This window comes from Falco rusticolus, chromosome W (assembly GCF_015220075.1).
Source record: "Falco rusticolus isolate bFalRus1 chromosome W, bFalRus1.pri, whole genome shotgun sequence".
NCBI classification, from domain to species: Eukaryota; Metazoa; Chordata; class Aves; order Falconiformes; family Falconidae; genus Falco; species Falco rusticolus.
This window is the reverse complement of record NC_051209.1, coordinates 25,302,023-25,318,061: the sequence shown is the minus strand read 5'-3', so window position 1 is coordinate 25,318,061 and position 16,039 is coordinate 25,302,023. Positions and strand designations below refer to the sequence as shown.

Sequence of the window (16,039 nt, the reverse complement as noted above, 5' to 3'; positions counted from 1 at the left end):
CAAGAGAACAAGCACAAATTTTAACTGAAATAGATAAAGAATTCTGGAAACAACAGGTCCCAGGAGTATGGCAGAAAACAATCCTACAGTGTGAAAAAAAGAAAAGACCAAGAGGAAACAGTGGGACTTTCAGTTTGCCCCCCTTATACAATATCCATATCCTAAAAACTCTAGGACTGCTCTGGGATAAATCATTAAAGAGTATTTAGAACAAGGTGTTTTGTGGGAAATTATAAACCCACATATGTCAGGGTGCAGTGAGGGCCATCTTCTCCCTAAGGAATGAGAAGCCAAATACAATAACAAACCCAGCAGGGCAGGGGCTTTGCTGGCCAGAGACCTCACAGTACCCGAGCAAGGTGAGCAGGGTAGACCCAGGGATGGTAAACAGGTTCAACTAAGAGTCTAGATCATCAGTCAAGTTCATGATGATGATGCAAGTTCAAGATCAAGCCAAGAAGTCAATCTGCAGGTTAATGTCAAGATCAGGTCTGATGAGAGTAAACAGAGTCAGACAGTGATCACCAAGTAGGTCCATAGTGATGAGGCAAGGCCAAGGACAGACTAGGAAATCAGTCTGCAGGTCAGGGTCCAGATCAGCGGGGTCTATGGTCAAGCACAGCTGTGGCTGAGCTGGAGTCTAGTATTCCTATGACATAGCTCAGGCAGGGACTGAAGGCCCAGGTCTGAGCTGAACTGGGGCTCCTGGGCAGAGGATGTAGAGGCCCCAAGTAAAGCTGGTCAGGGCTGTTAAGACCTATTAGTGCCCTCAGGGGCCTAACAATATAATTCTCCATTATGGCCTGTTAAAAAAGTTGATAAAAATCCTGGAGAATGATGGTAGGCTACTGTCAGATAAATAAGTTCATTCTGAGGATGGCTCCTATTGTAGCATGCATGCCTGAGATTATTGCTAATTTACAAGAAAATAACAAGTGGTTTTCAGTTATAATATGTTTCATTGCCATCTGACTTACTGAAGAATCAGTTTAGAGGTTTGCTTTCACATTTAGAGACAAATGATATACCTTTACTTAGGTACTGCAGGGGGTTTACAAAGCAGAAACATTATGCGGATGATATTCTAGTGATTGGAGCTACAGAAGTGTAAAACACAAGTATCTGAAATTTAAGATTAACAGACCAAACAGGATTTAAAGTCAATTTGAATAAGGCCCAGTTAGGGCAACCCCAGGTAAACTACTTGGGAACTGTAATTGGGGAAAAAGAAAGCTTTGCTGGTATCAGGAGACCATTATGGAAATTACTGAGAAAGAATCAGGAATGAAACTGGAACAAGGAACATGATGCTTTAACTAAAATGAAAGAAGTTGCTTTAAAAAGCTCTGGCTGATTCTGTGGGAGCAGTACCATTACAAAAATAAAAAGTACATCATCTTCAGAGGGCAGAACAAAAATTATCTGGCTGTGAGAAAGACTGTTTAGTTTCTCCCCCTGTCCTGTTGAGGAGGGGGCTGAGTGGCTGGGTGGGCATCTGACTGCTGGCCAAGGTTAACCCACCACACCAATTTATCAAGTTAATATTAATGAACTGGGGTTGGTAATGATGATGGTGTACTGTATGAGTATTACAAGAACCAGATCTAAACAAGGGGTGGATCCCAGTTGTGAACAAAGGGCAATTGCTCAGGAAAGAACAACTAGATATTGATGTGCATGTCCTTTAGAGAAACCTAGTAATAAACTAAAGTTGTGGTTCACTGACAAGAGTGCTAGATATGAGCAAGGAAAAAGAATAGTCCAATATGTTGCTGTTAATAGAATGGGAGAATAAATAGTAGGAAAACTAGAGAAAAGATGTACTGTGTTTGGTTGGGATGGAGTTAATTTTATTCATAGCAGCCTGTATGATGCTGTGTTTTGGATTTGTGACTAAAACAGTGTTGATGACACACCAATGTTTTGACTGTTGCTGAACAGTGCTAGCAGTGTCAAGGCTTTCTACCCACCCCCCACCCCCACTCCCCAGGAGTAGGCTACGGAAAGACAAGAGGTTGGGAGGAGACACAGATGGCCCAAACTGACCAAAGGGATATTCCATACCATATAATATCATGCTCAGCAATAAAACTGGGGTAGCAGAAGAAGTTGGGGGGAGGGGTGTGTGTGTCTTCTAAGGTGACTTGCTTGGAGCCTGGCTAGGCATCATTCTACTTGTGGGAGGTGGTGAGTGATTTGCGTTTGCATCACTTGGTTTTTTTCTCTTTTCTTCACTTATTAAACTGTCTTTATCTGGACCCATGATTTCTCTTTTTTTTGCTGTTTTTATTCTCTCACCCATCTTGTTGACTGGGGGCTGAGTGGCTCTGTGGGTACTTAGTTGCTGGCCAGGGTAAACCCACAACAAAAGATTATCTCAAACAGCAGAAATATAGGCTACCACAGAAGTTATTAAAAGACACCAAACCTTTAAACAGAACCCATTATCTCTCTTTATCAGCAGTGATTATGTTAATAATGGAATAAAATACTAGACTTATGACTGGGAGAAAGGGGGATGGAAAGCAGACAATGGATGACCAATAGTGATGGAAGAAAACCGGAGGTTCATTTTACAATCTCAGAGAGGCAGTGGGGAAAAACATGTGTGTTAAAGCACGAGAGACTGAAAACAATACTGAGAAACAGTTTAGTGATCAAATAGATCAGTTGACTCAGAATAATTGCTGCAGTTTAAACCAGGAAAAAGGGAAAAAATAAGAAGACATGGATACCAGGGATGTCTGAAAGAAAGCAAAGTATCTTAGATTGTCATAATATGTTACATGAAGGAGTATAGGGCACTATAGTTCAAGGACTTTATATTTGGCCACAAATGAAGGAAGAAATTCAGCACATAATTAAAAAGTGCATGATACAAAAGCAAACTGTAATGATACAAAAGCAGACTAGTGAAATTAAGATGCCACCTCCATTGCATCAGAGAACCCTTGGAATCTGGCAAATACTGCAAATGGATTATATAGATAACTTCCATAAACTAAAAGAGGATATCTCCTTGTGTACTGGTTTTGGTCGGGTTAGAGTAAAATTTCTTCATAGAAGCTTGTACGGGGCTATGTTTTGAATTTGTGATGAAAACAGTGTTGATAATACAGGGATGTTTTAACTGTTGCTGAGCAGTGCTTCCAGTGTCAAGGCCCTTTCTGCTTTTCATACTGCCCCGCCAGCAAGTAGGCTGTGGGTGCACAAGCAGTTGGGAGGGGACACAGCCGGGACAGCTGACACCAACTGACCAAAGGGATATTCCATACCATATGACATTCTGCTCAGCAATAAAACAGAGTGGGTGGAGGTTGGCGGGGGCTGCTGTTGCTCGGGAACTGGCTGGACATTGGTCATTTGGTGGTGAGCAATTGCTTTCTTTTGCATCCATTTGTTTTTCTTGTTTTTCTTGGGGGGAGGTGTTTCCCTCTCTCTTTGTGTTTCTCCCCCCCCACCCACCCCCTTTTTTTTTTTTAAATTATTAAACTGCCTTTATCTCAATCCATGAGTTTTCACACTTTACCCTTCCGATTCTCTCCCCCATCCCACTGTGGAGGGGAGTGAAAAAGTGGCTGTGTGGTGCTTAGCTGCAGGCTAGGTTAAACCATGTCACCTTGTCATCAGAGGTATCTTTTCAGGACGGGTTAAAACTTTTTCTTCTGAAAGGAACACAGCCTCTGTAACTGTAAAAATTCCATTTAAGGAAATTATATGTAGATATGGAACATCCACAGAGAAAGGATCAGATAAGGAGGGACTTTTGTAAGTGAAAGAACTCAAGCCTTAATGAGTAACCTGGGAATTAAAGACTGCATACATCCTACCACTCACAATCATCCAGAGTGGTAGAAATAATTATCAGGCTTGTAAAAATAGTCTAAAGAAAACTGTAGGACAATACCCACAATTATAGGCTGGAAAATTACCCTTGATATTAGTAGCTTTAAGGAACAGTGACAGATATAAATACTGGTTTAAAACTGTTCCATATAATATTTGCATAGCCTATGCTTTAGTGACCCCACACTCAAGACTGTAAGGGCCTCATCACCATGAACTTCCCTGATGATCTAAGCTCTTAGATGAACCTGGCTATGATCTCTGGGTCTGCCTTACTTTGGTACTGTAGGGCTGTAGTCTGGCTAGGAAGACCCCGGCCTTGCTAGATGTTATTTGTGCACAGCTTCATCATTCTTGTAGAGAGCAGCTAGCCCTAACTGCTCCCTGACATATAAATGGATTCATGTTTCTCAGATGTCTCCCTACAGGTGTAAATAAGTGTGGAATCAATCAAGGTTTTATCTCCCATAAAAGCCTCACAAACAAACTAATGAGGTAATAATGAGCTAAGCAGACAGAAAAATGACTGAACTGCCAGACACAAACGGTTGTGATCAGCAGCATAAAATCCAGCTGGAGACCAGACATGAGTTGAGTACCGTAGGGTTTGATACTGTTGGCGAAGCATTCTTACTTCATCTACAGGAAGCATCAAGCTCGCAAACTGATCATGCTCGGAGACTTCAATCGTTCTGACATAGGCTGGAAAAGCAGCACAAGGTGTAAGCAGTTCAGGAGACTCTTGGTGTGCATCAAGAATAATTTCTTAATCCAGGTGATAGAAAATCCAACCACAGGAGATGGATTACTGGACCTCTTGCTCACCAAGAGATGAACTAATTAGAGAGGTCATGACTGGTAGCAGCCTGGCCTGCAGTGATCATGCCCTGGTGGGATTCACAATTTTGAGGGATATGGAACAGGTGAAGAGTAGAGTCAGGACCCTGAATTTTAGGAAAGCAAACTTTCAGTTGTTTAAGGAATTAGTGGATGGGACCCCCTGGTAAGATGCCCTCAGGGACAAAGATGCTGAACATAGCTGGCAGCTCTTCAAGAATATTTTACTTAGAGCACTCTCAAATCCCACGTGTAAGAAACCGGGCAATGAAGGCAGGAGACTAGCATGGCTGAGTAATAACCTCCTGGTCAAACTAAAGCGTAAGAAGGAAATGCACAGGCAGTAGAACCAGAGACATTTATCCTGGGAAGAATATAGGAATGCTACCCATATGTGTAGGCATGGGATCAGGAAAGCTAAGGTGCAGTTGGATCTGAACTTGGCAAGGGATACAAAGAATAATAAGGGCTTCTACAGGTACATTGGCCAGAAAAGAAAGATTGAAGAAAATGTACAGCCCCTCATAAATAGGACAGGAGAACTGGTGATCAACATGGAGAAGAATGAGGTACTCAACAATTTTTTCCCCTCGGTTTCCAATAGTAACCTCTCTTCCCGTATCTCTCAAGCCCCTGAATCTCAAAGCAGGGACTGGGGGGAATGAAGTCACTCCCCATTGTAGGAGAAGATCCGGTTCAAGATCACCTGAGGAACCTAAACATACACAAGTCCATGGAACGCAACAAAATGCACCCCAGGGTCCTGAGGGAATTGTCTGATGTAGTTACCAAGCCAGTCTCCAACATATTTGAAAGGTCATGGCATTCAGGCGAAATCCCCATTGACTTAAAAAAATGACTGGAAAAAGGGCCTGACTAATTTAGTGGCCTTCTCCGATGAAGAGACTGCATCAGTGGACAAAGGAAGAGCAACAGATATCATCTACCTGGACTTCTGTAATGCCTTTGATGCAGTCCCCCCCACATTCTTGCCTCAAAATTAGAGAGAAATGGGTTTGATAGATGGACTGCTAGGTGGAAAAGGAATTGGCTTGATGGCCATGCCCAAAGAGTTCTAGTCAACAGCTTGATGTCCAAGTGGAAACCAGGAACGAGTGGTATCCCTCAAGGGTCCATACTGGGACCAAAACTAATTAATATCTTCATCAATGACACAGTCAGTGGGATTGAGTGCACCCTCAGCAAGTCTGCGGACACCACCAAGCTGAGTGATGCAGTTGATTCACTAGAGGGAAGGGATGTCATCCAGAGGGAACTCAACAGGCTTGAGGAGCAGGCCCCTGCAGTGCAGACCTCACAGAGCTCAACAAGGCCAAGTGCAGGGCAGCAGAGGGACCAGCATGAAGAGTATGCTGGTATGTGACGGTAAAAGACCTTGTTGCAGCTTGATAGTTTGGAGAGTGCTGCAACAGCCCCCAATATAAGAAAGACATGGACCTGTTGAAGCAAGTCCAGAGGAGGCCCACAAAGATGATCAGAGGGCTGGAACACCTCTCCTATGTAAAGACAGGCTGAGAGAGTTGGGGTTGTTCATCCTGGAGAAGAGAAGGATCTGGGGAGACCTTATTGCAGCCTTTCAGTACCTAAAGGGGGCCTATAAGAAAGCTGGAGAGGGACTTTTTACAAGGACAAGTAGCCCTATGACCAGGGGCAACAGTTTTAAACTGAACATGAATAGGTTTAGATTAGATACAAGGAAGAATTTTTTTACAATGAGGGCAGTGAGACACTGGAACAGGTTGCCCAGAGTGTAAGAGACTGTGTCTGTGAGAATCACCATTGCCACAGCAGAGGTTTCTCTCAACATTAAGGCAGGAATCCCACCAGCTTATACCATGGAGCAATGGGGGGAGCTAATCCTGAGAAACTTAACCAAATCCCTGTGCATGTGCCCAAACCTGGGGTTGAGGGGATCGAGGGGCCTGGAGACCCCTGAGGACCACCTGATGGTATTGGGCACACACATTACCACTGGGTGGAAGGTGTGGTTAAGCAGAACAGCTTGTGGCAACCCTATAAAAGAACAGAACCAACCAACATCGGGTGGAACATTCCCCCACCGTTCTTGGAAACAAATCGGACTGTCAGGACGCCACAGCTCTGGGGTGGTAGCTATTGCTGTGAACTCTTTTATTCTTTCCTTTCTCTCTTTACCTCTCGCTCTCTCCTTTGCAATTGCAAATCTGTTGTCAGGCAAATAAAATTCCTTGGCTCTTGACTCCATGTTGAGCCTTAATTCTGTTCCTGAGAATACAAGCAGAACCTCGCTTCGGTCTTGGACTGGCATGTGACACCAGAGAAGTTGTGGATGCCCCATCATTGGAAGTGTTCAAGGCCAGGTTGGACATGGCTTTGAGCAAGCTGGTCTAGTGGAAGGTGTCCCTGCTTGTGGCAGGGAGGTTGGAACTAGAGGGTCTTTAAGGTCCCTTCCAACCCAAACCATCTATGATTCTATGAAGAGTGTCAGATCTTTACAGATTATCATGAGGCAAGACCTGATAGGAAAAAGTGAATGCTTCCAAGAAGAGTCTCTGCTCAGTCCTGATTAGGCTTTGAGCTGTAGGAGGGTTTGCAGCATCCTTGTTGGATTCATTGAGCAATAACCTGTGACTCATGGACTACCAAAGGAGAGGAAGAGAAGTGACCTTGTAGCCTAGGAAACATGGCATTGCTTTTGCTAACAAGGCCACAAATTCGATATAGGCCTCACTTGTCATTTTTGCTTGTTTGGAACTTTATTTTTGTCTGTTTAACTGGAGTAGCCCGTAATTATTACAATAAAATTTTGTATGACTGGTTAGCTAATCTGTGACCTAACTCATCTTTGTCTTGCTTAGCTTGGTCTAACTATTTAATGTAATAACAACAGTTTAAGAGACTTGGATTAAGACTCCTTTTAGAGCTCTAACATATTTAAGTGTTAACAACTCAGGATTTGGGTCCACCCAGGCTGGGGGATCACAGTTAAAGCTTTGTAAAAATGCTCTAAAGTTATAAAAACCTTACAACCTTTGTAGTTTTATTTACAGGATAATGCTCAAAGAAACAATTTGAATAGAAGCAGCCAGAACTAGTGACAGAATTGTTGATTTCAGTAATATTTTTTTTAAGAAAATATGCAAATATAAAAGGAATTGGGGAGAGGTATCAAAGAAGAAAGGAAAAAGAAAGAAAGATTTGAAACAGAGGGGAAACAATACTAACAGGTTGAGATAATTGTGGGTTACATGTGTATATACCAAGGTCTGAAAGAGGATAATATATAATGAATAGTGAAATATTATGGTTGAGTCAGAATAGAAGTAACACTGAAGTGAGATACTTATCTATGCCAGGTATTGGAGGTTACTTATATCTAATAATTAGAACTTAATCACTAAACCCAGCATTTCTGTAAGAGTAAAAAATAAGAAAGAATGGTAGAAGTCTATACATGAATGTGATGACTGCTTATGTGAACAACTGTGTAATTTCTCCTCTGCTATTTCTCTTTTTCTCCTCCCCCAACTATTTAGTTGCCTGTGTTCCAAGAATCAAAAGCCCAGCTCTGATGCTACACAGCTGCATAACCTTGGGACACATCTGAGAAAATCACTAAGTTATGAGAGAACCTGCAAGAATAAATATATGAAGGGGAAAAGCATGGTGAGGCTAGCTGAGAACTTTGGGTCAGATCAAGCCACTAATATCAACGGTGAAAGCTAGATGAAACTGGTTTGATCGTTACAATCATGTGTTAACTTTTTCAGTAGTGACCAGGAATATCACTGTTCATGTACTGGTGCTACATTAGGTGACAATTATATTAGGATACCTAACAAGATACTGTAAAATGTACATGCTTAATAGAATTGGGAAAGATCTACTGTAAATATAATCTTACTCATGATAAAAGAGAACATATTGGTTAACAAAACAATTATATAAGGAATGAGAAACATTTCATCACTGTCACATGTTATAAGAAGATATCGGGTAAAAAGTTTTAAGGGATAAGACTTTAAGGAAATATTAGTATATCTCTTAAGGCACCCTGTTGTATGGTTAATCACATTTGAATGGATAGTTTTATTAATTTTGATAATCATAGAATAAAAATATTTATGCTTATAATTATACAGCTAATGAAATATCATGTAATTATGTAAACTGAATGAAAATTGCCAATACCATAAGTTTAACTTGGGTATCAACAGGAAAAGTGTCATAAAAGACTGTTTGAACACCTACCTAGAAGCCACTGGCATGTCAATATGACATACTGCTTCTGAGTATACAGCTGGGGTTGGTCTCCCTGCTGTTTCTCCAACTAGGTAACTGACCAAGTGTGTGAAGGAATAAATCAATATACCATATAAAGTTATCTCCTACTAATAATAGCCTGATGAAACCAAACTGAGTGAGGAAGCAGACACTTTGCAAGGGAGAGCCACCCTGCAGGAAGACCTGGATAGTCTGGAAGAGTGGACTAACGAGAACCTTATGAAATTCAATGAAGACAAACATAAGGTCTTGCACCTGGGAAAACGTAATCCAGGAGTGCAGCAAAGGCAGGGATCTACCTGACTGGGGAGCAGCTCTGTGGAAAGGGACTTGGGGGTCCTGGTGGACAACAAGCTCAATATGAGTGAACAGTGTGCTGCTGCAGCAAAGAAAGCCAACAGGATGCTGGGTTGCATCAACAAGGGTGTCACCAGCAGAGATAAAGAAGTCATTATCCCACTCTACTCAGCGCTTGTCAGGCTGCACCTGGAATACTATGTTCTGTTTTGGTCCCCGCTATGAAAAAAGATGTGGACAGGCTGGAGAGGGTCCAGAGAAGGGCCACAAAGGTGATCAAAGGACTGGGAAGTCTGCCATATGAGAAAAGGCTTGAGAGAACTGGGTTTGTTCAGCCTTGAGAAAAGAAGGCTTAGGGGACAACTTATGACCATCTTCCAGTATTTAAAGGGTGGCTACAAAGAAGATGGAGACTCCCTTTTTACAAGGAGTCACATGGAAAAGAGGAGGGGTAATGGGTACAAGTTACTCCTGGGGAGATTATGACTGGACATAAGAGGAAAATTTTTCACAATGAGAACAATCAGCCATTGGAATAACGTCCCCAGGGAAGTGGTGGATTCCCCAACATTGGACACTTTTAAGATTTGGCTGGACAGGGTGCTGGGCCATCTTGTCTAGACCATGCTTTTGCCAAGAAAGGTTGGACAAGATGATCCTTGACATCCCTTCCAACCTGGTATTCTATGATTCCATGATTTATAAAACTTGTTATTAATGAATATTGGTTTTGATCTGTGTCTCTCCCAACTCAATCCCCTATCAGGGTAAATGGAATTTACAATAAAATCACTTCCTTTTGTACGTTCTGAACCTCATACCTATGAGTTTCACTTGATATCCTTTGTCTCTTTCACAGAATAAGACAGTTTACAGTTGCTGCCTTTTCCATGCCACTCGTGACTGTACCAGTCTTCATGGTATAGGTAAACAGTGGATTTATACAGAGACATGGCTGTGCTCATTTAGCTTGCTATTCTTTTCCTAATAATTTCTAGCATTTCATTTGGGTTTTTCTTGGACCATTACCGAGCCAATATCTTTATGTCTAACCCCAAAACCTGATTTCTGTTTAATGGCAGTCATCTCAGAGCCCACCGTTTTTATATGTAAAGTTCAGATACATGTTTTCCCCAGCATGCATCTCTACATTTACCCATATTGAACTTTAGGTACCATTTTATCACCTGGTCATCCAGTACCGTAAAGGCCTCCTGCAACCTTTCATCACCAACATTTATCTTTACTGTCTTGAATAACTATTGGTGCCAGTGTCACCTCACTATTTAACCTCTTTTCCAGGTCATTCATGAATATGTCATAACTGACCACAATCTCCTACCTTCTATTTCCCAATCTGAAATCAATTATTTCTTCATAGACAGATAAAAATTGCCTTCCTATTCTCAACCATCCCTTCTATTTATGCATCAAAAGGTATTACATCTTTCTAACACAGTATTATCCTGGGAACTTGTGTTGCGTTGCATGTCCATTATGAACACTAACCCCTCTTCAAAGTTATCACTCCCAAACTGCATACACCCTGATTCTCTAGATGTGACTTGTTTCCTAGATGTTCAACTTGACATTTCATGACACTTAGAGCCATTTTATTTGGGTAGCCATAAATAACCTGTGATAATTTATGGTCAATATGAATACACCATCATTTACTATTCAGCTCTAAGGTTTTTTGTGTGGAGTTTTGGTTTTGTTTTGTTTAAAGAAACTAATATCAGTAACCAAGAGACCCACTCAGCTGCTTTCCCCAGCCTTGTTTATGCCTACTAAATATTGCTACGAGTCTCTTGAACTGAACTAGGGAGCAAAGTTAATTCATCCACCTCCTTTAATGAGTATATTCAGGCTCTTGCTTCCAAACTACAGAATATGAATGTATTGAATATTTGTCTGTTCTGCACTGTAACCAGTTTCATAATCTACACAGAGTAACATTAGTTGTATCTGACTGACATGGCTGAGAAAAATGTCCCTCTCAATGGCTTCAGCCTCCTTTACTTTACACATTTTTAATGACTATCAAATAGAGATCTGCCATCAACTTCCCCTTTTCCTTAGTGGCACATCTTACATTTCCCCCCATTTTTCTCATTTGAATTAAGAAAAATATCTGATTTCAAAGATAGTTTATTAGACATTTAAAAATATCTATTGTAATAATTTTGAAGTTATTGCAGTATAGCCCTGCATGATGTATGCTTTATGAACTTTGTTCTTTAGTTAGCTAATGATTTACATGGAACATGAAAATTTTGATGAAAAGCAGTTGTGTCATACCTTAAATCTCCATCTTGTAACAACTACAAACTTGAGTGTGTGGTCCTTGCCAAGAATCTCTTCATTGCATAATATATCCAGCTGACGTAAAAAGAAGCAATAATTAATTCAGTGAGACACACAACATGGCTTTGAAACGATACACTTCAGATAAGGCCCAATAAAAAGACCAAAAAACCCAGAACTCAATTCTCACGTAAAGACAGTCCTTTGACATGCTATGAAAATTGTTTACACAGTACCCAGCAACTAACTTCCTACTTTGAAAATAAATTATTAAAAGGCTATCCCCCACTTATACATCAATGTTTAGGGCTTTTTTTTTTTTTCAGACACTTTATAGAAAAGTAAAAACAACTATAACTATATAGCTTTGAAAGATCTTGATATTGGAAAAAGCAAGGGTATGGACTCATAAGCAAATGTGAGATTATGTGACCAGTCATCAGCTGAATTGCAATAGATGATCGTGCGCTTGATCTTAGCCTATTTGACTGCAAGGTGACGTGCACTGAAAGGGTAAGTCACCATGAAAGTAACATATGCTAACAGTACTGTACTACAACCTGAGAAAGCTAAGAATGTGTATGCAGTCCACTAACATGGCTTAGCTGACAGACAATAACTCAAACCAGGATTTGTCTATAGCATTCAACCAAGTGTTCACATCCTTAGGGCCTTCCTCCTCACTGGACATACCAATACACTGTTTCCACAAAAATGCTGTGTGCCCTTAAACGGGGAGGGATGACTCTAAAACACAAATACTGTTGAATGAACATTCTTACATTTCAATAAGAGCCAAGTAGGTTGTAAAACCAGAGATTGCTGCAGTGGAATAGTGAGTTTAAACACAAAAGTAAAAGGTGTAATTAGTAAGAAAGCAACCCAGATTTCTGAAAGGTATTAGAAATTTTAACACGGATTAATGGGCCAAACATAGGTGACGCACAGCTGGATCTACTACTCACCAAAAAGGAAGAACTTTCTGGGGACATTATAATCAATGGCAGCCTTGATTCTAGCAACCATGAAATAGCGAAGTTCAAGATCCTGAAAGAAGCGAGGAAATCAAGTAGCAGAGTAGAGATCCTGGACTTCAGTAGAGCAGAAATTTACTTTTTCAAGAAGCTGGTAAGTGGGATCCCATGAGAGACAGCTCTGAAGGGCAAAGAAGCTCAAGAGACGACAAGTCTTTACAGACAATGTCCTCCAAACACAAGAACGGTCCATCACGATACTCAGAAAAATGAGTAGATGTATCAGGAGACCAGCTTGGCTAAACAGGGAGCTCATGATAAAAAGGACATACACAGAAGGTGGAAGGGAGGACAAGCTACAAAGGAGAAATATAGAAACATTGCCTGGGTATACAAGGATAGTTTGGGGAAAGCCAAAGCTCAGCTGGAACTGAAGCTGGCAAGGGACATCACAGGTAACAAGAACTTCTATTGCTACATTATCAATAAAAGAATAAACAAGGGAAATGTAAACCCACTGCTGCATGGGGTGGACAATTGACTGCAGATAAGGTTGAGGTACTCAGTACCACCTTTGCCTTGGTTTTCACCAACAAGGTCTCCCAGGCTTTTTTGTGCCTAGAGACAGGGTTCAAGGAGAAGGTGAACTGCCAGTAGCAGAGGAGGATCGAGTCAGGGATCTATTGAGAAATTTCAGCCCATAATAGTCCATGGAACGAGATGGGATGCATCCAAGGGTGCCACAAGATTTTGCTGATGTCATTGTGAGGCCACACTATCATCACTGAAAGGTCACAAAGATCAGGGAAAGTACCCAATGACTAGAGAAATGTTGTACCCATCTCCAAAAAGGGCAAGAAAGACTATCTAGGGAACTAGATGCTGATCAGCCTCATTTTGGTGATCCCTAGGACAGTCATGAAGTGAGTTCTCTTGGAAACCATATCTGGGCAAAGGTAAAGGTAAATCCATGCCAGCTATTTCCCAGTCACCAAGGGAAAAAAATCATGCTTGACCAATCTGATTGCCTTCTTTAATGAAATAACTTGATCCATGGATAAGGAAAGAACAGTGGATGTTGTCAACCTTGACTTAAGCAAGGCTTTCAGCACCATCTTGCACAGCATCCTTGTATCCAAATTTGGACATTATAATCTGGATGGGTAGACTACCTGATGAGCGAACACCCAAGTGGATTGTCAGGCTCAGAGTAGCTGTTAATGGGTTGTACTCTAAGCAGAGGCCAGTGACATGTGGAGTATTGCAGGGGTCTATCCTGGGACCTGTACTGTTGAATATCTTTATCAGTGACCTAGAGGAGGAGACAGAATCCACCTCATCAAGCTTGTGGATTACACTGAACTGGGGGACTGCAGCTGACACACTTGAGGATGGAGCTGCCATTCAGAGGGAACCTAAACAGGCAAGAAAAATGGGCTGACAAGAACCTCATGAAACTTAACAAGAATAACAGCAAAGTCATGAGACATTACAAGCTGGGTAGCAGCTCTGTTGAAAAGGACCTGGGGGCCCTGGTTGAAAGTAAATTGAACATTAGTCAGCAGTGTGCTCTGGCAGTGATGAAGCCTAACAGGATACTGGAGTTTATAAACAGAAGAGCAGCCAGTAAACTGAAAGAAGTCAATGGAACAGTGTCCAAGTGGAAACCAGTAACGAGTGGTATCCCTCAAGGGTCCATACTGGGACCAAAACTAATTAATAACTTCATCAATGACACAGTCAGTGGGATTGAGTGCACCCTCAGCAAGTCTGCGGACACCACCAAGCTGAGTGATGCAGTTGATTCACTAGAGGGAAGGGATGTCATCCAGAGGGAACTCAACAGGCTTGAAGAGCAGGCCCCTGCAGTGCAGACCTCACAGAGTTCAACAAGGCCAAGTGCAGGGCCCTGCACTGGGGTTGGGGCAATCCCCAATACCACTACAGACTGGGGGCTGAATGGATTGAGAGCAGCCCTGCAGAGAAGGACTTGAGGATATACCAGTGGATGAAAAATTAGACATGAGCCGGCAACGTGTGCTTGCAGCCCAGAAAGCCAACCGTATCCTGAGCTTCATCAAAAGAAGTGTGGCTAGCAGGTCGAGGGAGGTGATTCTCCCCCTCTACTCTGCTCTTGTGAGACCACACCTGGAGTACTGTGTTCAGCTCTGTGGCCCCCAACATAAGAAAGACATGGACCTGTCGGAGCAAGTCCAGAGGAGGCCCACAAAGATGATCAGAGGGCTGGAACACCTCTCCTATGTAAGACAGGCTGAGAGAGTTGGGGTTGTTCATCCTGGAGAAGAGAAGGATCTGGGGAGACCTTATTGCAGCCTTTCAGTACCTAAAGGGGGCCTATAAGAAAGCTGGAGAGGGACTTTTTACAAGGACAAGTAGCCCTATGACCAGGGGCAACAGTTTTAAACTGAACAAGAATAGGTTTAGATTAGATATAAGGAAGAATTTTTTTACAATGAGGGCAGTGAGACACTGGAACAGGTTGCCCAGAGCAGTTGTGGGTCCTCATTAATGGAAGTGTTCAAGGCCAGGTCGGATAGGGTTTGATCTAGTGAAAGATGTCCCTGCCTATGGCAGAGGGGTTGGACTAGATTATCTTTAAGGCCCCTTACAACCCTTCAAGCCTTCCATTTTATGACTCTAGAGCAGGGGTCCTCTAACTTTTTAAAGAGGGGGCTGGCGTGTGGATGAAGTGGCAGGAAGTTATTTGTGGCTGCTTGGTTTTCCCCCCCAACCCCCATTGGGGGAGGGGCGGGGGGGGTCTGCAAATACCAGGGGCCGGATTGAGGACCCTGGGGGGCTGTATCCGGCCTGCGGGCCGTAGTTTGAGGACCCCTGCTTTAAGTCCTCTATAATTCCCCACCCCCTTTTTTTTTTCCCTTAACATTTCATACGTTATGTATTTAACAATCATCACAACCTTTTCACAAATAAACTTCTCATACAGTCCAGACAACTTGTCCCTGAACTCATGCGCATATTCCTGCTTCACTTTTATCTTGGGCTTTTCAGCTTCTGGGGGCTGATCACTTTTCTTCTCATGCTCTTGACACCTGGGATTGTTTTGTTCAGAGGGAGGTTCTGATGAGATTATAGTATCTTGCACTTTCACCTCCTGGGTCACACTGGACAGTAACCTGAGTGAGCTTTCAGCAGTAGCAGATCTAGAATACAGCACTAACACATCATTCTTTGTCCTGAAAAGCTTCTTAACATCCTTGTGGTCGCCCATTTCTTCTACAAGTGGAGACACCTCCAACAAGCACATAAACATCAGCAAGAATACCGCCAGGCCAAGCGGCAGCAGGAGCCACCTGCGGCACCACACTGCTCCCACACCTTCCCCTGGCACAGCCATCACTGCTGTCTAGCCAGACCTGCTCTGGACCTGCCACTGCGGGCCACTACCACATCTGGTTGTGTATATTGTCGCTACTGCCTGTTACTCTCAGTCTCTTTGCTCCACGGCAGTCAGT

At 42.4% G+C, this 16,039-nt stretch overlaps 1 protein-coding gene across 4 annotated transcripts in view; it reads right to left on the bottom strand.

The window, feature by feature from the left end:
• LOC119140878 (polycomb group RING finger protein 3-like) overlaps positions 1-16,039 on the bottom strand; it is a 119,822-nt gene that overhangs the window by 4,014 nt on the left and 99,769 nt on the right. For all 4 annotated transcript variants that reach the window (XM_037372530.1, XM_037372531.1, XM_037372532.1 and 1 more), the window contains one exon: positions 11,566-11,646. In XM_037372530.1, coding sequence (XP_037228427.1) covers positions 11,566-11,646 — 81 coding nt within the window. The remainder of the gene's footprint in view (positions 1-11,565; positions 11,647-16,039) is intronic.